Source organism: Microcaecilia unicolor, chromosome 4, assembly GCF_901765095.1.
Source record: "Microcaecilia unicolor chromosome 4, aMicUni1.1, whole genome shotgun sequence".
In the NCBI taxonomy this organism is placed as follows: Eukaryota; Metazoa; Chordata; class Amphibia; order Gymnophiona; family Siphonopidae; genus Microcaecilia; species Microcaecilia unicolor.
In genome coordinates this window covers 138,274,619-138,299,272 of record NC_044034.1, presented here as the reverse complement: position 1 = coordinate 138,299,272, position 24,654 = coordinate 138,274,619, and the positions used below count along the sequence as shown (strand labels likewise).

The 24,654-nt window shown below is 42.9% G+C and overlaps 1 protein-coding gene across 1 annotated transcript in view; it reads right to left on the bottom strand.

Moving 5' to 3' along the window:
• SYT9 (synaptotagmin 9) overlaps positions 1-6,489 on the bottom strand; it is a 58,339-nt gene extending 51,850 nt beyond the window's left edge. Inside the window, exon 1 of the mRNA XM_030199440.1 lies at positions 6,342-6,489. Within this exon, the coding sequence (XP_030055300.1) occupies positions 6,342-6,489 (148 nt within the window). The remainder of the gene's footprint in view (positions 1-6,341) is intronic.
• Between the last annotated feature and the right edge of the window lie 18,165 nt (positions 6,490-24,654).

Genomic DNA, 24,654 nt, shown 5'->3' with positions numbered 1-24,654 from the left:
TGCACCAACTAAAATGTGGTGCAAACATGCACACCTACATTAGAAGTATATCTCCGCTATTCTATAACAATGAGTGTTAATTTTAAGAATGCCCCCTTTATACCTATGACCCTCCCATTTCCATGCCCCCTTTTTCAGATCACACATAAATACCAATTAAATCTAATTAGTGCAAATAATTGCTTGTTAAAAAGTAAATTATTGGCACTAATTAGCTCATCATTTAATTAAATTGCGTGCACGTCCAAATTTGCACACACAATTTTTGGCAACATTTATATAATTAGGGGGATAGTATACCTGCTCATACCAGCTCTGGATGCAAGATGACAGCCATGACCTCTAGTGATAACTTCAAGATACTACTGCCAGTGGCCAGCCTACCATATAGAGGTCACAGCCAATATTTTGCACCCAGAGGGAGCATGAGCAGAAGCAGTTGGGGTCACTCCTGCCTGTACTACCCCCTAGACCACCAGGGATACTAAGGTAGACCCAAGTAAGCCTGTGGGAGGGGGGCTTCTCTTGGAGGGTGCAGGAAGAGGTCTTTTTGAGGAGAGGTCTGAACGGGGGCTTGGCTCATGTTGGGAGGTCAGCAGGGGGATAGATTTTGTTGGGGGAGTGGGGAGGGGGACTTTGCAATGGGGGGGGGGGCAACTGACAGAACTCTTTATGTGGGTCCTGGCTGAATATCAACCAGGATCTCCATAAATGCCAACAGCCAGCACAAGTCAGGTCAGACTTGGATATTCAATGGCACTGCCCAAACATGGCTTTAACATTGAATATCCAGGTCTAATTTAGCCAGCAATGATTAGCACTTAGAAAACCACTGACTGCCAACAGCTGAATATCACTACTACTACGTTGGAAACCAAATGAAGCAGATATGTATGTGGAAAACAATATTTAATGGATATAAGTCAATAAAATTAGCAAGCCCGACATAGGCCGTGTTTCGCCCCACTGGGCTGCATCAGGGCTACAAAACAAACAATCAGCCCAGTGGGGCGAAACACGGCCTGTGTTGGACTTGCTAATTTTATTGACTTATATCCATTAAATATTGTTTTCCACATACATATCTGCTTCGTTTGGTTTCCATCTTGGAGTTTGCAGATCGATTACCCTGCTGTTTTCTTGGACTATCACTACTACTACTACTTATCATTTATATAACAGTACTAAACATATACAGAGCTGTACACCATACACGTAAGAAACATCCCTGCTCAACAGAGCTTACAATCTGTTCAAGATAGACAAACTAGACAAAGCAGAATTAGGCAGTCATTTATAATGGGAATATTGACTGGTTAGATTGCAAGCCCTCTGGAGACAGGGAAGTAGCTTCTGTACCTGAATGTAACTTTCCTCGTGCTACCACTCCTAAGGCATCAGCTAAATCCAAATATAAAACCCAAAATAAATATGATTAAGGACAAAATAATCCTCCATTTAATGGGACACAATGAAGGGTGATAGCAATTGCTTCCCAATAATTTTTATTCCTTGAGGATGCTGGCACCCCTAACGGTGTTAATGTGTGTGGGGGTTTTTTTCATTAAAAGGAGAAAGTTTCAAACTCTCAAGATAGTGGTAATGGAACATTTCTGAGAAACTGGAGTTGTTTTCATCTCACATATTGCCTCACCATATTAGCAGTAAAATTTGTTGCATATGGTAATTGCAGTTGAAAGCGCACTGTGAATTATTTGTCAGAACTACTTTCCTTGATGTTTCCTGTTTATTAAACTAAACAAATCACTGGTATCTCATTTCTTCAACTTCAAAAGCTAAGGTCAGCAAGCAGCTCTACGAAACCTTTTTAATGACTCATAATTTACTATTAAATAATAAATAAGTGATGTTTGCTGTTTTAATGACATGCATAATTATAGTCCAGAGTTCCTAATGGTTTCATGCCTTCTTATAACCAATTACCCATAATACTGTTCATTGAAATTAAAAATTGAAATGCAGCTGTGAATATTCTGGATGCAATTCTGCTACATCAGTTGTATTTTGTATGTATTCTTTTCTTCAAGAACTAAGTATTTGCAAAAAATGTTCTATAGAGGATATTGAATATGACACATCAGCAATAGGCTACAATTGTTTGAATAGTTCCACCCACATCATAAGACCCAAAATAGTAAAACCAGAACAGTTTAATCTTGTTAGAACGTACTGTAAAAAAAACTATATCAAGCTCTATTTTAATTAAATAACAATATACAGACTATGATTATCCTTCAGTCATCCTGGTCCTCTAATTATTTCAGACATGCAGTCCCACTAAAAGAAACAATCATTTTTCTAGGAATAGTTATAGAGGCCAACCTAAGGAGTCCTTTTACTAAGCTGCGGTAAGCGCTAAAGTGTGCTTACTGCAGCTTAAAATGCCTTCCTGCGGGCGTGCTCAGGCATCCCATAGTAATTTTGGAATCAGCATGCGCTACCCACACACTGAAAAACAGATTTTTATTTTTTAGCATTGGGATGGGTCTGGCGGCAGAGTAGGTGTGTTCTGCACTAAAAGCATCACCGTGCGCTAACCAATTAGCATGTCATCCCTTACCACCTACAAAATGGATAGCAGTAGGAGCTCACATGCTAATAGCCATGCGCTAATGGAAACCAAGGACACTCATCTAAGAAATGACCAAATACAAGCCCTTTGGTCGTGGGAGGAGCCAGCATTCGAAGTGCACTGGTCCCCCTGACATGCCAGGACACCAACCAGGTACCCTAGGGGGCACTGTAGTGGACTTCATAAATTGCTCCCAGGTACATAGCTCCCTTACCTTGTTTGCTGAGTCCCCCAAAACCCACTACCCACATCTGTACACCACTACCATAGCCCTTACTGGTGAAGGGGGGCACCTAGATGTGGGTACAGTGGGTTTTGGAGGGCTCACATTTACCACCACAATGTAACAGGTAAGGGGGGATGGGCCTGGGTCCGCCTGCCTTAAGTGCACTGCACCCACTAAAACTGCTCCAGGGACCTGCATACTGCTGCGATAGACCTGAGTATGACATTTGAGGCTGGCATAGAGGCTGGCACAAAAGAGTTTTAAAAGTTTTTTGAGAGTGGGAGGGGGTTAGTGACCACTGGGGGAGTAAGGGGAGGTGATCCCCGATTCTCTCCGGTGGTCATGTGGTCAGTTTGGTCAGTTTTTGTGACTTGGTCATAAGAAAAACAGGACCAGGTAAAGTCATTCAAATGCTTGTCAGGGACGCCCTTTTTTTTCCATTATGGGTCGAGGACATCCATGTGTTAGGCACACCCAAATACCACCTCTGACACGCCCCCGTGAACTTTGGTCGTCCCCGTGATGGAAAGCAGTTGGGGACACCCAAAATTGGCTTTCGATTATACCGATTTGGGCGACCCTGTGAGAAGGACGCCCATCTTCTGATTTGTGTCGAAAGATGGGCATCCTTCTCTTTCGAAAATGAGCCTGACAGCCACTCTTTTTTCTAGTGATCCCCCACCTCCAGAAATGCATCCTCCCCTCCCCCTCCTCTTGCTGGTGATCATATACTTTGCACTCTCCTTCTTGAGCCCCTGTGCTCCCTCCACTGCCAGGTACTCCCCTTGCAAGAAATCATCCCTTTCCTATTAACCTTTCTCTGGACCCCAGAATCCCACTCCATGGACCCCTAGCAGCATGCTATTTAAAATCCTGCCCTTGGGGGTGTGGCTAAATTTACTAGGCCCTGATGACTCCCTTAAATTAAGCAGAGGTTACTGAGCAAGGTGATAACAACTAATGAACTGCCTAGCACCTTAGGTGCCTATTCTACGTTCACTTGCTCATTAATTTTTATCCTTCATGCTTATGTCTTATTTAGCACAGGTTTTCACCAATGTTTGTTAACAAGTTGCATATAGTGTGCACATCTGTTAGTAATATCCCAAAGTAATGTTGCTGACAAACAGCAGAGAAAGAAGCACAAAGCATCATAGGCAAGGCTGCTTATTTCAATGAAACATACTGCATTAATTACTTACATTCCACCAATCTCACTACATCTTGGCCAGTTACAAAAAGCATGCAACAGTACAATCATACACATATCAGCATTAAAGAAAATCAAAACAATATGGGCCCTATTTACTAAGGTGCACTAATGTTTTTAGCACACGCTAATGCTAAAGACATCCATATATTCCTATGGGTGTCTCTAGTGTTAGCACATGTTAATTTTTAGTGTATGCTAAAAACGCTAGCATGCCTATAGCATAGTTTAGTAAACATAGAAACATGACGGCAGATAAAGGCCATATGATCCATCCAGTCTGCCCATCCTCTCTAACCCCTAACTCTTCCTTTTCCTAAGCGATCCCACATGCTTATCCCACACCTTTTAAAATTCTGAAACAGTCTTTGACGCCACAACCTCTACCGGAAGACCATTCCATGCCTCCATCACCCTTTTCCGTGAAATAATACTTTCTTAGATTACTCCCAAGCCTAATCCCTCTTAACTTCATTGTATGCCCCCTCGTTCCAGAGCTCTCCTTCAGTTGAAAAAGGCTCACTTCCGTACATAAATGCCCTTGAGATATTTAAACGTCTCTAACATGTCTCCTCTCTCCCTCCTCCCTTCCAGCGTATACATGTTGAGGTGCATAAGCCTGTCTCTATATTTTTTGTGTTCAAGACCACTTACTAATTTTGTAGCCGCCCTCTGGACCGACTCTATCCTGTTTATATCTTTTCATAGGTGTCGTCTCCTGTACTGCATACAGTACTCTAAATGGGTCCTCACCAGAGACTTACACAATTGCACTATCACCTCCTTTTTCCTGCTGGTCATTCCTCTTTTTATGCACCCAACCATCCTTCTGGCTTTGACCATCGCTTTTTCTACCTGTTTGGAAGCTTTAAGGTCATCAGACACAATCATAGCTAAGTCCCGCTCTTCCTTCGTACACTGAAACACTTCACCCCCTATACTGTACAGTTCCCTCGGATTCTTGCAACCCAAATGCATGACCTTGCATTTTTCAGGATTAAATCTTAGTTGCCAAATATCGGTCCATTCCTCCAGCTTCGCTAGGTCCTTCCTCATGCCATTCATGCACTCCAGGGTGTCCATCCTGTTGCAGAGTTTGGTATCATCCGCAAAGAGACAAAGTTTACCAGACAGTCCTTCTGAAATATCGCTCACAAAGACGTTAAAAAGAGCCAGCCCAAGGACCGATCCCTGCGGTACTCCACTGACAACATCCTTTTCTTCAGAGCAAGCTCCATTTGCCACTACCCTCTCCTTCCAGTCAACCAATTTTTAACCCAATCAATTACTCAAGGTCCCATACCGAGGGCACTCAATTTCAGCAAAGCCTGTGTGGAACCGTGTCAAAGGCTTTGCTGAAATGCAAGTATACCACATCAAGCGCCCCTCCCGCATCCAACTGTTTGGTCACCCAGTCGAAGAAGTCAGTCAGGGCCCTATATTTTGATTGTCATTTTGATGTCACGATATTTCTTTGCTGATTTTCTGGGATTGATGTAGATTAAAATAGTGGACTGAAAGGAAAAGTTTTGGAAGGGTTGCTAACAAGGGATATTGGGTTTGGCAGTGAATTACCAAATATGACATTGCTAACATAGGAAACCACACAATACCAAGGAACTCTGATATGGGGGAAGATGCTATTTACAGCCAATTTTCTCAAAACAGTTTAAAATGACAACACATTTAGATAAAAATAATTTTTCAATATAGTTGATTGTTAACTAGAGACCATATTAGTGAAGCACTGTTCATACTCAGAGCTCAGTGAATCCTAAATTCATTGCAGTGTAAGTGAAAAATCTGCTGTAGTAATTTGTGAGATGAAATGGGCTGCTTGTAGCTCACAGAAGAACCCGACTAAACCCACAAAGTACTATTCTCCTGTTACTGATACTGAATATCCTCTGTATTCGCAGCATAAAATTATAAAATGGTTTGCAATGTAATAAAAATATGATTTTTTTTCCAGCACCCAAAAGTTTTTCTATTCTAATAAATAAACTTCTCAATAATAATAATAAAGACTTCAGTTTTAGGGGAAGTGAAAAAGAACAGGAGAGCTAAACTGGCATTCTTTTGTCGTACTGTGATAATATTCAGTATTGTCTTTATTATCACCAGACTGAACCTTTTTTGCGCTGCTTTAAAATAATAACAACATCATAATTACATGAGCCATAGTTTGCGACGTCGATATATTTGATTAGGTTGCTATGTATCCATTGACGTCTGGCAAAAAAATATAGTTCGATTTCATTCCAGATCTTGTTACAGAATCTGAAAGAGCAAGAACGTCTTTCTCTTATTACCTGAATCTGCAAGACGGGGTCTGGCTCGATCCCGCTGATAGTAAATGAAATCCGGACAGTTTTCATTTTCCAGAGTCCCATTAGAGCAAAGGTTCACCAGCAGCTGGAGAGCTTTCTGACAAATCTCGTCCTTTAGATCTCCAGGCATGTCCCATCAGCATCCTTCTGAATGGAGAAAAGCTCTCCGCTGCCTTCTTATCACCCGATCGCCTGCTTCAAGACAACACTTCCCACCTTCTGCAACTCTTCAGTCTCAACCCTACCGCTGGGCCTTTTAGGAGCCTCCTATTCCCAGAGCCACATCTCTCAGTCAAGCCTATTATTCCTGCTTGTGAACATCCAGCCGAACGAGGTTATTTTCATATCCCAAGTGGTCAGGCACAGTAAGTGCACAAAGCGCTCTTAAGAGAGAATTTCAATTCCCACAGGTTGCTAGTGCTCCTTGGATTCCTTTCTAGCCGCCACTGTCAGGCGTTTCCCTATCGCCTGCTCAGTGCTGGTATTATTTTATTGATGTATTATATTTAGCAAGGTGACCGTCCAGGGATTTCTGAAGCAGCCGTTCTTTCGGAATACACTGCTAATTGCTGTCAGCTTTGAGGTGCTCTCACAGTCAGCCTCGCTTCACTTCCTCTGTGTCAGCCATCATCCGTCCATACTCAAGAGATCTTCGTGTGTCTCCCATAAACTTTCATTGGTGCAAATGGCTTCAGCCCTAATTTGCTCATTTACTGTAAGTGTATATTCCATTGACAGAAGGATGTACAAATGAGAAGTTAGGTTTTCTAGACAGAGAATACAGAATATATTTCTCTACGCTTTATGGCTGCTTTTTTTCTAAAGTTTGTTGTTATGAAGAGAAACAATATGGACAAACTAATTTGATAACATTCACTGTCATGTAAAAATATATATTTGGTCTATTCACTTGCAGTTTTCAGTTGCATTTCAACTTAGTAACTTCAAGAAACCCTTGGCATAGAAATAATTTTATTTTTTTCATTTAATGTAATGAATTTCTTATATACTGCCTGCAAGCCCCAAAGCTATGAAAGTAGTGCTCATTCAGGTACACTTAGGGTTACCATATTTTGTCCTCTAAAAAAGAGGACACATGTCCTGCCCCCTACCCCGCCCATGCCCCACCCGCTATCACATATTCCCCTCCCCCCGGGTCACATATTCCCCTCCCTTGCCCCCCGTCACCTCCCTTCCCCCCGTCACCTCCCCTCCCCTGGGTCACCTCCCCTCCCCTTACTATCTACTACCCTGGTGGTCTAGTGACCTCTTTGAGGCAGGAAACAGCCCCCTCTTTCCTGCCCGGAGCTCTGTCCTTGCCCTGCATCCTGTTGCTGTGATGGTCTCAGGATTCAAAATGGCCGCTGAGAGTTAAAGTCTCGTGAGGCCGCTTCAACTCTCGGCGGCCATTTTGAATCCCGAGACCGTCAAAGCAGCAGAATGCAGGGCAAGGCAGCGCTCCGGGCAGGAAAGAGGGGGCTCTTTCCTGCCCCGAACAGGTCACTAGACCACCAGGGCAGTAGATAGTAAGTAAGGGGAAGGGAGGCTAGGATAGGCCTGCTGCCCGCCCGTTTGTCCAGAAATCCAGACAAACGAGCGGACTGGCAAAACCCATCCGGACGCCCGGACATGTCCTCAAAAAGAGGACATGTCTGGATAAATCCGGACATATAGTAACCCTAGGTACACTAGGTATTTTTCTATTCCTATATAAAATGAACAAAAAAGCCACCCCCTTTCCAAGCCCCCGCCCCAGCAGGGACTACCATGTTCTTGGTAGGTAGTGGGCACAGGAGCGTCCCCACTTGCTCCTGCGCATGGCTGGTTCCAGTCAAAATGGCTTCCAGTACATCCAGTGGCAGTCTCGTGAAACTGCCACTGGAGGTCCCGACAGCCATTCTGAGATTGGAACCAGCACAGGCAGTAGAATCACTCCTGTCAGTGTTGGTACCAATCTCAAAATGCTGCCAGGACCTCCAGTGGCAGTCTCGCAAGGCTCCTGCGGGAGGTCCCAGCAGTCATTTTGTGACTGGAAACAGCACGGGCAGGAGCAAGTCTCCTCTCCTGCTCGTTCTGGTTCTGATCTCAAAATGGCTGCCAAGACCTCCTGTGGAAGTCTCATGAGGCTGCCACAGGAAGTCCTGGCAGATATTTCTACTGAGCAGCAGCACAAGGAAGGAATGAGTGGGGTTCATTCCTGCCCTTGAAGAGTCCACTAGACCACCAGGGCTTCTCAAAGTATGGGGAGGGGGGGGCAGAGACTGATCAAAGGTAGGAACTTCAGCAGAAACTGAACCCAAGTTTGAATTTCAGTTTCTGTTTCAGATTTGGAACTGAAACTGGCCTGAGTCGGCCTCTACCTGTTTTTGCATATTAACTATGCATTAAGATCTGGATTCTATATATGGTGACTAAAGTTGCATGCACAACTTAATTAATTAACAAGACAATCGGCACTGATAAGCAGTTATCAACACTAATTGGCACTAATTATAATTTACACACACGACTTTCTAAGCATATTCTGTAAAGTGGTGCATGAATCTCAAAAGGGGGCATGGCCATGGCAGGGTCATGGGTATTCCTAAAAATTACATGCACTTGTAGACTATACCTGATCTGTACCCATAGGTGCCCGGTATCGAAGGCTTGGGGAGGCTAGCAGCAGCGAGCCAGCTCCTCCCCCTCCCTCCGGATCCGGTCCCTCACGTTACCGACCTGACTCTTCGTCTTCGGAGCTGTCAGCGCTAACTGTCCCCCGCTGCGCTGGCGCTGCCGGCGTTCGCACTTTAAAAATGGCCACCGAGACTTCCAGAGGCGGCCTCGCGAGACTTCTGCTGAAGCTTAGAAGAGTCAGGTCGGTGACGTGAGTGGACCGGATCCGGAGGGAGGAGGAGGAATTCGCCAAACAACTCGGGAGGGGGTGGCAGGGGAGAGAAGGGAGTCGCTGGGCATTTGTGGAAGGAGGGGAGAGAAGGGTCGCTGGGTATAATGGGTGCATGCAGGGCTGGGGAGAGGAGGATCACTACTGGACATGGGTGTATGGAGGGCAGGGGAGAAGAGGGTTGCTGTGTATGGGTGCTTGCAGGGCAGGGGGAGAGAAGAGTCACTGGACATGGGTAGATGGAGGGCAGGGGAGAGAGAAAAAATGCTTGACATGGGTGGAGGGGAGGGAAGAGTGAGGAAGGAGATGAGATGAGGGAAAAGAAAGAGAGGAGAAAAACTGCACATGGATGAAGAAAATAGGCAGAAGCTGAGGACCAGAAATGAAGAAGAAAGGAGGAAAGGAAAGAAAGAAATGGAAAGGAAGCCCTGGAAACGGAGTTAGGAGGACAGATAGCAGCAGAATCGGATACTGGGCCAGCATGATCAGAAAAACAGTCACCAGACAACAAAGGTAGAAAAAAATCATTTTATTTTCATTATAGTGTTTGGAATATGTCCACTTTGAGAATCAGGTGCTCAACATTAAAAGTTTATATTTATTTACTTATTTATGGCATTTTATCCCACATTAAACATGAATTAGGGTGTTTTGTGGCTCTACATGAGAATTGTTTCATATTGTTGACGGTCTGCATTTTCCGTATGGGTGGTATATTGGTGTATTAGGTTCTGCCCAGTGTAATACTTATGGTACAGTAAGGTTCTGAGTGTGTTTTTGCACAAAATTGTGCATAGTGTTTTGCAGTTGAGCGATTGTGGTTAGTATATGCTTTGAGCAACCACTTTATTCTTTGACATATGATACATATCTAATATCTATATTTAATAAAAGGTATTAATTGTGACTTTTATTTTTATTTATTTATTTTTCTGTGTCTGTACCTAAGTTAGGTGCAGGCATTTACACATGTGGGTACCAATGATGAAGGGAAATGTGGGAGGGAAGTTCTGGAAGCCAAATTTAGGCTCTTAGGTAGAAAGTTGAAGTCCAGATCCTCCAGGGTAGCATTTTCAGAAATGCTCCCCATTCCACGTGCAGGACCTAAGAGGTAGGCAGAGCTCCAAAGATTCAATGCGTGGTTGAGACGATGGTGCAGGGATGAGGGATTTAGATTTGTTAGGAACTGGGCAACATTCTGGGAAAGGAGGAGACTGTTCCGAAAGGATGGACTCCACCTTAACCAGGATGGAACCAGGCTGCTGGTGCTAATTTTTAAAAAGAAAATAGAGCAGGTTTTAAACTAGAATTGGGGGGAGGGGGAGCTGACAGTTACCCAGGAGCGCATGGTTCGATGCTGGGTATCCTTGAAGGATACTATTGAAACAGGACATTTAGGGAATCCCAGTAGAAAGGTTTCAACAATGCTGAAAGAAAGCCAGGTGTGTTTAAAAAGAAAACAGGATAAAGGGTGCATATTATCCCCATCAACTTCTAAGCAGCTTGTGGATGCAAGGAAAAAAATATAATTTGAAGTGCCTGTATACAAATGCTAGAAGCCTAAAAAATAAGATGGGAGAGTTAGAGTATATATCTCTAAATGATGAGGTATAAACTTGGTGGAAAGAAGACAATCAATGGGACACTGTGTTAACGAGTATCCTGTTTTCCAACAGTGGCCAAGCCAGGTCAGAGGTACCTGGCAAAACCCAAATAGTGGCATCATTCCATGCTACCAATCCCAGGGCAAGCAGTAGCTTCCCCATGTCTGTCTCAATAGCAGACTATGGACTTTTCCTCCAGGAAATTGTCCAAACCTTTTTTAAACCCAGATACGCTGACTGCTGTTACTACGTCCTGCAGGAAAGAGTTCCAGAGCTTAACTATTTCTTGACTGAAAAAATATTTCCTCCTATTTGTTTTAAAAGTATTTCCATGTAACTTCCTCAAGTGTCCCCCATTCTTTGTACTTTTGGAATGAGTAAAAAATCGATTCACTTCTACTCATTCTACACTACTCAGGGTTTTGTAGACCTCAATCATATCTTCCTTCATCTATCTGTTTTCCAAGCTGAGGAGCCCCAACCTCTTTAGCCTTTCCTCATATGAGCAGAGTTCCATCCCCTATATCATTCTGGATGCTCTCCATTGAACCTTTTCTAACTCCACTATATCTTTTTTGAAGATACGGTGACCAAAACTGAATGCAATACTCAATGTGCGGTCGCACCATGGAGAGATACAGAGGCATTAAAGTATTTTTGGTTTTATTTACCATCCCTTTACTAATAATTCTCAGCATCCTGGCCGTGGCTATTTTTACCTAAGCAAAGGCCTCCTTGTAACACTGTGGCATGTGTCATTCCTTTTTCCTCAAGGGCCACAGGGATTTGTTCCATTATTCACAAATACTGGCATGTTTTGGCTGTTCACCCTGAATTTAGGGAACACCCGAAAGTGGCATATACACGACAATCTAATATAGGAGAATTATTGAAAAGATCTAAACAAATTACTGACAATGGCAGGCACTCCCCATGTAGGCAGTGCGTGTATTGCCAGTATTCTTGTGATACCAATATGGTCACCATTCCCCGTACTAACAAGCAGTTTATATTGAGGCAAAATACATCATGTACCAGCAAACGAGTAATTTACTGCATCATATGTCCGTGTGGACTGTATTATATAGGACACACAAAAAGACAATTTAAAGTTAGACTTGCCGAACATATTAGTAATTTGCGTCACAATAAAGTTGAAACTCCGCTTGTGGCTCATTGGAAGGAATTTAATCATTCTATTGATCAACTTCGATGTGTCATATTGGTGCAGGTCCCTCCTCTTAGAAGAGGAGGTGACATCAGTGCTCGTTTGCTGCTCATTGAGCAACGATATATATTTACTTGGGGAATGGTGAACCCGTATGGTCTCAATCAAGAGGTTGAATGGGTGTAAGGCAGTGCGCCTTTAAATGTTACAGGGCGTGGTTTTAAGCGCCGGGTATTTAAACCAGGAAGTATTACCTCAAGTCGTGTTGTTTGGTGGTGGGGTCTCCAACTCCCGCTTGTGTGAGTGCCTGTCGGGCAGGCCATCGTTCATTGAAATGAAAGTGAATTAAGTTGGTTTAGTAAGTGGTTTGATAATGTATGTACAAAGTTAACTTCAATGGCGATATTATGATTGTAATGTTACAGAAGAAAAGTGGTTCCTCCTGAGGAAGAGAGTCGAAATGCGGTCCAGCATTGGGGAACCGTTCTGAGTAGGAGCAATATATCTGCCCTGAAGAGGGTTTTGATGCTTTTCACCCATTGCCTATACCTGATTATAACGGAGGATATTTGGTGATGTGCTACTGATACTGGCAGCTGTTTCCGGTTTGAGCGCTGATGATAACCCAGTTTATAGAGGCCGAACGGTGCCATGAATTAAGAGGATTCTGGGATAAATGTAATGCTCTGCGACATGTGATCTGTGGATCAGCTTGTTTGGACAATGATACAGCTTATAAAGAAATGTGATAATTTATGTTGAGTGTCACGATCAGCAGCACAATATTGCATGAATACATATGTTTATGTTAAAGTGAAATATAAGATCTGTCAACTTATTACATTGGATTCGGAAAGTTAGGCAATTATGGGTGAATGGTGTATGAATGAGTTGAAGTCATGATTTTATGAAATTGTTATTAACTACTGTATGAATACATACAGAAGTAATAAAAGGTGTATTTGGTAAAAAAGACATAGTACTGGAGTTTTTGAAGTGATTAGATATAGTTGGAACTCCGGTAGTTTCAAATACTATCCCCTAATTAGTAAAGTTTGTTCTTATGTACACCAGGTTTTAGTTTGCATAAATGGTTGCGCCTATATTTCAGTTATGAGGACAGACGCTACGCATATTCTATAAACCACACCTAACTTTAGACAAGGTTTATACAATAGCACTAATCACGTTTTTTTCTGTGATGATTTTTCAGTGCTATAACCAAAGACCATAATGGACATTACCTGACTCTTCCCCATTTCCCTCTTTAAGTTCCCCCCAACTGCTCCTACCATACATGTACCCCATTATACCACAATATAACTTTCTATTCATTCATACCATGTATTTGTTCAGACCGTAATCGGCTAACGCCGTTAATGGTTATATGTAAACCACATTGAGCCTGCAAAGGGTGGTATGTGGGATACAAATATAGCAAATAATAATATATAGAATAGGGTGCAAAGTTATCTGGAGTGGATAGTTCATTTTTGCAGATCTCCACCCTGTTTGAGAGATCTCTGCCTGAAGTACTCAGCTGCCTTTGACTATTTGGTAGATAGAAAGACAGGATCATCATCACAAAAGTGGTGGGGGGGGGGGGGGGGTTGTTAAATTACTCTTAAGTTTAACCTCTTTTGGTCAGTATCATAAGTGTTTGTTCTAGAACAGAGGTTTTCAACCCAGACTTCAGGACACACTTAGCCAGTCAGGTTTTCAGGATGTCCACAGTGAAAAATGCATACCCTAAGTTATATGCAGATTTCTCATGCATATTCATTGTGGATATCCTGAAAACTTGACTGAATACATGTGTCCTGAGGGCTGGATTCACAGCCTCTGTTCTAGAACTTTATTACTATTGACTGCATTTCTTTGATATATGATTATATAGATTCTAAACTAGAAAACAATATTTCTCTATTATTCTATATACCCTTATTTAATTTTTAAATATCATTATCAAGAATATTAGTATTTAGAATAAGAAGGTTTGTTTGTAATGACTGCTGGGTTTTTTTCTTAATGTTACCAATAGGGAGTCAGTTTTCAGGATATAACCAGATGACTGAGGAGTTACCCAGGTAGATCCTGGGCACTGAACTTTGTATGTTTCTGAGTGGGCAATACGTAAGAGCAGACAGTAGCAACATGTTGGCCTGGGGAAATTTTTAAATACCAGACAACCTTGCAGCATGGAAGTAATTTAAAAAAAACCCTCCCCTTGTGTTTCTTCCCCACTTGGCCCGGCATTTTCCTTTTAGCTTAGTTTTTTTTTTCACATTTGTACCCTGCACTTTCCCACTCATGGCAAGCTCAATGCAGCTTACATGGGGCAATGGAGGGTTAAGTGACTTGTCCAGAGTCACTAGGAGCTGCCTGTGCCTGAAGGGGGACTTGAACTCAGTTCCTCAGGACCAAAGTCCACCACCCTAACCACTAGGCCACTCCTCCACTTGTAACAGGGCTCAGATTTTCATTGTAAATTATTCTGGGATTTATTCTTATTTATTCCCCCTATTTTGTATCTGTTCCTAATTTAATTTAATCCAGTCATTACAGCAGTAGTCCCCAGCCATAAATCCATGCATCAAGGGTCAATCCTTCAACCTTGGGTCTAACAATGTTAGCATTATACAGTGTCTTTGACTGCCTCCCTACTGCTGGGGGCTGTAAACAGACTGTCTGCAATGTGTCCAGTTCTGTTTGACCTGGGGAGTAGAAGACCTGAATCAGCTGTAAAAGCCAGACCCCTGTGCATAGAAGCGCACACGGGGCTGGCTCAAGGCAATCAGGTGCCCTGTGTAAAAACTGAAATTGGTGCACACTTCTTCAGTGATAGCAGGTTCTCCACAGTATCCCCTCCATTGGCAGCAGGTGACTCCATTTTCTCTTTCTTTTGCCCAAGATCCCCTTTCCCTATCCACCCCCCCCCCCTTTCCCTCTTCTCATCACTATTAAAACCAACCCTCAAACTTTCCTCTTTCCTCCAGCCTAGATGATGGAGAAGAAAATGGGAGGGGAGGAGGAGCTATAGAGGGAGCCTCATGCATGGTGCCCTGTGTGGCTGAAGGTTTGCATATCCCAAAAGACAGCCATAACCGCATGATACTACCTTTGAACTACTGGGCATCCAAAAGTTTTCTTTAAAAAAAAAAAAACCTGATATTTGATCCTTTCTATACATTTATAAAATAGCAATCCAAGCCTAATTAAAACTTTCATTTCAAACTTTTATTTCTTTTTCAGGGTCTCTTTATATCTTAAAGTAGATATTTTTATATTCTTAAATGTAGTGTTCTGTTCATAACCTTGCTACTATTCTAAAAGAATTCCTGCTGCTCATGGAATCCAGTGTTTAGTTATTTATGGTATATAAACACTATACATTTTTGGTTCTGATTATAGCATGAGATTCTGATGATGATTATCTCAGATTCATAGGTGTGATTGGTTATTAGAAGAATTAAAAAAAAACTGATAATGTGAATTGTGAGTATTTTGTTAATTATTTTATCATAAATGAGTATTGTAATCACTTTTGGACACTACTCATTTTAAAAGTTATTGTTTCCTTTATAGTTTTCATGTGATGCATGTAATATGTTAACATAAGATTCATAGTCTGCCCTACCAATTGTAGCTCAGGACAGTAACGTAACATTGAGCCTATCTACAGAGTCCAACAACAAGAAAGTAACATAACAAAAGGACCCATTTTGTGGGGCCATGCTGGCAGGTGCCGGTGTAGTGGTGCCAATGTGACCCGTTCACTTTGGGTGGGCTATGTTGGCATTGTTGCATGGCGGCCGCTGGCGCAGCCTTGTAGGGAGGGGGGTAAGATTGTTCTTCACAGTATCTTGATTTAATTTTATGCATACTTATTTGAATAATCTCTTTATACTTGCCTTTAAATTCCCCTTTTTAAAATATCCAATATTTATTAATTCATTCATTCATTGGTTTATCATGCATTTGTCTAAGAGGTTACTTTCTTCTTACTTCAAGCTGATTTATTAAACCTTACTCATATTTATTTATTTGCTGCACTTATATCCCACATTTTCCCACCTATTTGCAGGCTCATTGTGGCTTACAATATAATACAACAACAATCACATTGATGGGATAAGGAAATCAGAATATAGATAACAAATAAGGTGCATGAGAATATCATGGCAATCCTATTAACGGAATGACAATTACAGCCTTATAGCATTTAAGGTGCATAAGAATGCGAAGTGGTTAAATAGGAAAAACAAAACATAATGATAACTGGACAAGATAAATGTACAATAATCAGGGGTTAGTGCCTGTTTGTCCATCCTCTACTCCATCACACTGGCACATTCAATGTTGCCTTACAGCTGGTTGTTAAAGTTTCTTGTTTTTGAGCAGATGTTTTATTTGTCACAATTTTCCTTTAGGTACATATTGCATTATGATTGTCTCTCATATACATTTCAGTACTGCAATAATAATTTTTCAACATCTGATGTCTAGTTCTTTAAATATCATCTCCTTCAATGTAAAGGGCTTCAATAATTTGTTTGAAAGGAGCAAACGCAGATAAGTAGTCACTATTCACTTGTTCTATTATGGGTTGGCAGTTTCAAGGGTTGGCATCAATCCAAACCTAGCAAATGCCATTTTTATTGATTTTTTTTTGTTTTTCAATAGTTAATTTAGAGCACATGGTAATACAGAGGACTTTAATTGAATATAAAGATCATCTTAATAAAATTACCTACAGTAAATAATAAAATTTGTATATCCATAGAGGTTTTGGGTTCCGGTTTGGCAAGTGATTGATGTCACACAGTAGGCTCAAGGATTTGAAATAGCTGAATGCTATGGGAGACCTAATAGCCTGGCCACTGGTTAATATCTGATGCAACTGGTCCCCTTTTTTTTCCTCATTTTATAAAAGAAGACAAAAAAAGAAAAAAGAAAAGTCCACATCACAGTCTCTTTTTTTCTCCCAATACTTTAGCAAAAATCTTTATCCCCACAAATCACACCATTGGTAAATTGTCTAAAAGAAATAGTTTTTTTAAACCTTCCCCCCCCCCCCCCCCCCAATTCAACATCTCTCCCAATTCACACCATTGGTATATTCTGTAAACAAATAGTTTTTTTTTAACCTTCCCCCTTCCCCCCCAATTCAACATCTCTCCCTCTCTGCCCAATCCCCCACTTGTGGCCCACCTACTCCCCCGTCTCTGAACCCTCTCCCCAGCGGCAGCAGCAATTCATGCAAGATGCAGCAGAGGGAAGCCTGCAGGGCCGGTGTAGGAAGCAAAAATGAATACTTTGGCTACCTCTGAGGTACTTCAGGGATGGGGTTCAGAGATGGGGGCAAATACCGAGCCGCAAGTGGAGGAGAGGGTAGTGTAGTGTTGTCTATGGGGGGGCCTGTGACCATGCAGACCCAGCAGTAGCTACTCTTTAGGCCCTGTGTAGTATGGAAGAAGTGTGTGTAAAATACACACACATATACATCTCACTGTTTCATTCACCAAATATACCATAATAACAGCTCAAACTATATTTCTAGAAAACAGGCACAACTGAGCTTGCAGGGCCAAAAGCCGAGACTGCTCAATGATAAGAGCCATTTTCTCCGCCCCAACCGGCAATTAAAAAAAAAAAGGTCCCCTAGTAACATACAAATGCAGCAGGAAGAAAAAGAGCCGCACAGGACTTCACACCTCATCTGTGTGCTTCGCATCTGCTGGTGCCACACTCTTTGACGTAAGGACATCCCATTGAAGGAGGCAGTCGGCGGGACCGAAAGACGTAAAGTTCATCTGTGAACTTCGAGGCCCCACACTGTCATTTTCTTTCTGCTTCAGGCATTATATAAGTACATAAGTGTTGTCATACTGGGACAGACCAAAGGTCCATCAAGCCCAGCATCCTGTTTCCAACAGTGGCATACAGAACTTGAGGCCCAAATTCTGTACGCGGTGCCTTCCTGTCCGCGGGGTCTTTGCAGGCATAACCAGCCTGTGCTACTGTTAAGATGGACTTGAGTGCCGTCACAGGGTGCACTGGGACTTAGTCTCGCTGTCAGGGATCTTCTAAGCCCGTATAGGGAAGATCTTGCAGGTAAATTAAATGATTTTGGGGTGGTTGGAGCGGAGCTTGGCTAAGAGACGTCCGCTCAGCTAAAGAGCATCAGGTGACCCCCCTATTTGCTTTCTCAGCCGCCGCTGCACACTAAGCAGAGGGTTTCAATGTATCATCAATGATGATGCCTAGATCCCTTTCCTGGTCGGTGACTCCTAATATAGGACTTTGCATCACCACATGCATCACTTTAAACTTGCTCACATTAAACGTCATCTGTTATTTGAATGCCCAGTCTCCCAGTCTCATATGATCCTCTTGTAATTTTTCACAATCCTCTTGCAATTTAACAACTTTGAATAACTTTCAGGCTCATTTTCAAAAGAGATGGACGTCCATCTTTCGACATAAATCAGAACATGGACATCCATCTCCCAGAGATGTCCAAATCGGTATAATCAAAACCCGATTTTGGACATCTCCAACTGCAGTCCATCGCAAGGATGTCCAAATCTCAGGGGGGCTTATTGGAGGTGTGGTGAAGGCGGGACTTGGGTGTGCCTAAGACCTGGACATCTTTGAGCCATAATCGAAAAAAGTAGGGACATCCTAAAGTAAAACTTGGATGTTTTCACCCGGATGTGTTTTTTTTTTATGAATAAGGCACAAAAAGGTGCCCAAAATGACCAGATGACCACCGGAGGGAATCGGGGATGACCTCCCGTTACTCCCCCAGTGGTCACTAACCCCCTCCCACCCTCAAAAAACATCTTTAAAAATATTTTGTGCCAGCCTCAGATGTCATACTCAGGTCCATGACAGCGCATGTAGGTCCCTGGAGCAGTTTTAGTGGGTGCAGTGCACTTCAGGCAGGCAGACCCAGGCCCATACCTCCCCTACCTGTTACGTTTGTGGAGGAACCAGCGAGCCCTCCAAAACCCACCACAAACCCACTGTACCCACATCTAGGTGCCCCCCTTCACCCGTAAGGGCTATGGTAGTGGTCTACAGTTGGGGGTAGTGGGTTTTGGGGGGGTTGGGGGGCTCAGCAAACATGGTAATGGAGCTATGTACCTGGGAGCAATTTATGAAGTCCACTACAGTGCCCCCTAGGGTGCCCGGTTGGTGTCCTGGCATGTCAGGGGGACCACTGCACTACAAATGTTGGCTCCTTCCACGTCTAAATGGCTTGCATTTGGACGTTTTAGACATGGATGTCTTTGGTTTTGAAAATCGCCAAAAGTCAAAGAAGTCCATGTCTAAGGACGTCCAAATCCAAGGACGTCCTTGGTATTTTCGAAACAAAAGATGGACAACCATCTTTTTTCGAAAATAAGGTTTTCCCCACCCCCGGATTTGGATGTTTTACAAAGACGTCCAAATCCCAACTTGGACGTTCCTTTCAAAAATGCCCCTCCACGTGTCAGCAAATTCAATTACCCCACTAGTTACTCCCATCTCTAGACCATTTATAAATACATTAAAAAGCAGCAGTCCCAGCACAGACCCCTGGGGAACCCCACTATCTACACTTCTCCATTGAGAATACTAACCATTTAACCCTACTCTCTGTTTTCTATATTTTAACCAGTTTTTAATCCACAATAGGACACTACCTCCTATCCCATGACTTTACAGTTTCCTCTGGAGTCTTTCATGAGATACTTTGTCAAACGCCTTTTGAAAATCCAGACACAGAATATCGACCGGCTCACCTTTATCTACATGTTTGTTCACTCCTTCAAAGAAATGTAATAGATTGGTGAGGCAAGATTTCCCTTCCCTAAATCCATGTTGGCTAGCAGGCTTATTTTCGCAAGAGGACACCCATCTTCCGACACAAATCGGGAGATGGGCGTCCTTCTCTCAGGGTCGCCCAAATCGGCATAATCGAAAGCCGATTTTGGGCATCCTCAACTGCTTTCCGTCGCGGGGACGACCAAAATTCACGGGGGCGTGTCGGCACCATACCGAAAGTGGGACTGGGGCGTGATTTAGAGATGGGCGCCCTTGGCCGATAATGGAAAAAAGAAGGGTGTCCCTGACAAGCATTTGGACAACTTTACTTGGTCCATTTTTTTTCACGACCAAGCCTCGAAAAGGTGCCCAAACTGACCAGATGACCACCGGAGGGAATCGGGGATGACCTCCCCTTACTCCCCCAGTGGTCACCAACCCCCTCCCACCCAAAAAAAAATTTAAACATTTTTTGGCAGCTTCTATATCAGCCTCAAATGCCATACCCAGCTCCATCACAGCAGTACGCAGGTCCCTGGAGCAGTTTTTAGTGGGAGCAGTGCACTTCAGGCAGGCAGACCAAGGCCCATCCCCCCCTACCTGCTACACTTGTGGTGGTAAATATTGAGCCTTCCAACCCCCCCCCCCCCCCCAAAATCCACTGTACCCACATGTAGGTGCCCCCCTTCACCCCTTAGGGCTATGGCTATGGTAGTGGTGTACAGTTGTAGGGAGTGGGTTTTGGGGGGCTCAGCACCCAAGGTAAGGGAGCTATGCACCTGGGAGCAATTTCTGAAGTCCACTGCAGTGCCCCCAGGGTGCTCAGTTGGTGTCTTGGCATGTCAGGGGAAGGGAATTGGGAAATGGGACTTGATATACCACCTCTTTTGCAACTACGCTCAAAGCAGTTTACACATATTCAGGTACTTATTTTTTTTTTGTACCGGGGCAATGGAGGGTTAAGTGACTTACCCAGAGTCACAAGCAGCTGCAGTGGGAATTGAACTCAGTTCCCCAGGATCAAAGTCCACTGCACTAACCACTAGGCTACTCCTCCACTCCACTGGGGGACCAGTGCACTACGAATGCTGGCTCCTCCCACGATCAAATGACTTGGATTTGGTCATTTCTGAGATGGGCGTCCTCGGTTTCCATTATGGCCGAAAATCGGGGACGACCATCTCTAAGGTCGACCTAAATATCGTGATTTGGACGTCCCCGACAGTATTATCGAAATGAAAGATGGACGCCCATCTTGTTTCGATAATACGGGTTTCCCCACCCCTTCGCCGGGACATCCTGCGAGGACGTCCTCAGGAAAACTTGGGCGCCCCTTTCGATTATGCCCCTCCACGTGTCCCTATCCCTCCCTATGTCCAACTTAATTCTCTTTACCCTCCCTGTCCTGTTCTTTTGTTGATATACATTTTTTGGATGTTCACATTCTACAATGTAACCACTCTTGTCACCCAGGTTCACAAGAAGCCTACCGACCGTAACACCTTGTTGGAATATAACAGCTGTCACCCGAGGTCACTATGTAACAGTTTACCCTTTTCGCAATTCTTGCGTTACCGCAGGATTTGCACGAATATTGAGGATTTTAAATTCCATTCTGAGATTCTTTTTCGGGATTTATTTCAGAGGAGTTATCCATTTAAGGTTTTGAAATCTGCATATTGACGAGCTAGTTAAAATAATCGGGACTTACTACTCATGTCCAAACATCCAGATTCTGAAGAATCCAAAATGGTTTGTGTGATGAGGTATTTGAAGGGTGGGAACGTGATGGCAAACACATTACACAAACACTGGGACATTATGAGAACCCATGTAGTGTTCTCTGACCAACAATTGATGATTGCTTTCTCAAGAGGCAAGAATGTAAAAGAAATCTTGAGTCCCTGTAAATAATAGGGGGTTTCTGGGTCCCCTAAATTTAGGCTTATGTGGGGAAGGCTGTTAACAACCCCATCTGACCCCAATCATTGGACCCACTACCTTACAATCTAAACTAATTAACCATGGATCAATCATGGACCAGACAACTCTGCCAGGGGTCTGTCTAGGGATGTACATTTTCCCAATCAGACCCAAAAGGTTTGACATTTAATTCCAGTTAATCTTTTTACTGTCTGTATCAACTTAACAAATTCCCCATAAGTAAGGAATAAGGAAGATTAGCGACAGGTTCAAGGTTAAAGTTTATTACTCACCCAAGTCAGGTTACATAGAACAATGTATTCTTAAGGAAAGGTCTTTCACAGAGATGACACAGGTCAGCCTCTAGTCTCTAAAAACCCCCTTACATACCAAATGTCAACCATATTTATACCCTTTTCTTCCATTAAGTTCTATGGAGCTCTGAAAAAACTATTCCTACGTAAGTAGCCCAGGTAGCCGAATGACGCTTAACCACAGATTTTGATAATTTTATCCTTGGAACAAGTCCCCCACCTTTTTCCGGCAGATGGCCAGTCTTCTTCTAACCATAATGTTCTTTTCACTTCTCCTTTTTTTCATGCACCTGTTACAAGGTCCCTCCCAGCTATCTCTGCAGTCAAAAATCTATTTTCATCACTCCACACTATCAAACTAAAGTCAGCTTAGAAAATGTACTTTTAAAACCAATTCTTCCCTTGGCCTGTTTTACCCAGCAACCCTTAGGTTGGGCAAAGCTCTTCCAGCAGGTCCCAAGCCAGGTAGTAGGCCTCAGGCCTGTACCATATTTATACATCCCGCAATGTTGCCTTTATTTAATCACACTCCGGCTCGTCAGTCCCCTGTTGATCACTTCAAGTGCGGGCATTGTAAAACCTATTGAAAGTGACACATTAATCCAGTGGACAATAGAACTTATCATTCCACTAAACGAACAGATTGTAAATCTTCTTGTGTCATTTATGTTTTACAGTGCCCATGTCACAAAGTATATGTAGGGAAGACCATTAGGAATTTGAACATCCAAATGAATGAACACAGACACAGAGTCACCCATCAAAGAGTAGGGGCACCTTAGTGTCCCACTGTTTGAAGGAACAACATTCTTTTGATGACTTTATGCTTTGGGTGATTCACAGTATTCTTGCATACCTTCCGGATGGTAATTCTGACAGGAGACTACTTCAACTTGAACAGCGCTGGATTCATCCGTTGAAGTCAGTAGAACCTGCTGGTCTTAATGCTATGATTGAATGGTCAGCTTTTTTCTAACAACAAGCATTTTCTGGCAATCATGTTTTTGCTACAGGTCACAGTGTTTTAATGATGTTTTTACACATGATACCCTTTTGCAGCATTTTGATTTATTTTATACTGTGTATGGGCAGCTGTTTGAGGTATGGGAATCACTGCGCATTCTAATCTTTTGATGACATCGCAGTGCTTTTTGGTGCAGGTTTGTTACGTGGTTCTGCCCTTCACTATACATAGGTCAGCGTTCTTTGATAAATTTGATAAGCGGACACCATTTTGTTCCTTTACTGCTAAGTTGAATTGCTGTCAGTATTGAGGAATCAGATGCAGGAGCTCCCTTTATGCCAGGTTGTTTTTCACTCTTTATCTTCTGTTTCGCATTTGTGATATTTTTCATTTTCTGATTTTTGTTCACAGTTGTTACATGGGCAGTACATCAGAGGAAGCTATGGCAGCATTTAAGTCCCCTGAGAAAGCCGAGCAGTGAAATGGGTCCCCGTTGAGATTACTCAGGACCATCCAACTGTCTCAGACAGCCTTCAGCTATAAAATTATGCTCTATATGGAAGCAGACAATTGAACACGTCACATTATTATTTAATGATAAGAATTTTCACAAAAAGAATTTTTTCTACAAAACTGATCAACGGTTTTGGTTGGGGGGGGGGGGGGGGGGTTTCTGACTGATGGTAGAAGCTGTGAACTGTGGCTTGAATGTTATGATATTTTGCTATACAGATATTCTATTGATATCCCAGTCATCTGAGGTCTTTTCCCCCACCAATCTGTTGTGGAGTTAAATTGAAATGAGTTGGCTTCTCATTCTGAATTTTTGATAGAGCTTAAGCAAATTAGAAAATAAGAGGAAAAATTAGGGATTAAAAGTTTTTTGTTTTTCTTTCTATGGAAGCTAATTTTACAGTATCCCGCTTGAATGAGGAGAACACAGTTACTTTACAGTTATTAGAAAGGGAGATAGATTCTCTTCTCTTGTTCAGTTTTAAAGGTACGATTGTAAGTTTTGGTATTGGAGTGGAGAAGAAGCCTAATGGTTAATGTAGTGGCCTGAGAACTAAGGGAACTGTGTTTGATTCCCACTGCAGCTCCTTGTGACCCTGGATAAGTCACTTAGGGGCCCTTTTACTAAGCTGCGGCAAAAAGTGGCTTGCGGCAGTGCGAGGGCGTCTTTTGGGCACGCGTCGGGCTAGTTTTTGTCGCGTCCTGCAAAAAGGACCTTTTTTTAAGGGGTCAGAAAATGGACGTGCAGCAAAATAAAAACTAGCGTGCATCCATTTTCAGCCTGAGACCTTACCACCACCCATTGACCTAGCAGTAAGGTCTCATGTGTTACTCGGGTGGTAGGCATGTAGTGTGCACCCATTGCTGTTTACCGCTGGGTAAGTGCTACACGGTAGAAAATAGAAAATATTTTCTACTGAGTGTTTTTGGCACACGCCAAATTCAGAATTACTGCTCAGGGCACGCGGTAGCTGGGTGGTAATACTGATTTGGTGTGCACAGGGAGGGCCTTAAGCACCTTTCTAAAAGGGCCCCTTAACTCTCCATTGCCCCAGGTACCAAAAACAAAATCTTAGATTGTAGGTCAACTAGGGACAGAAAAAGTACTCGTAT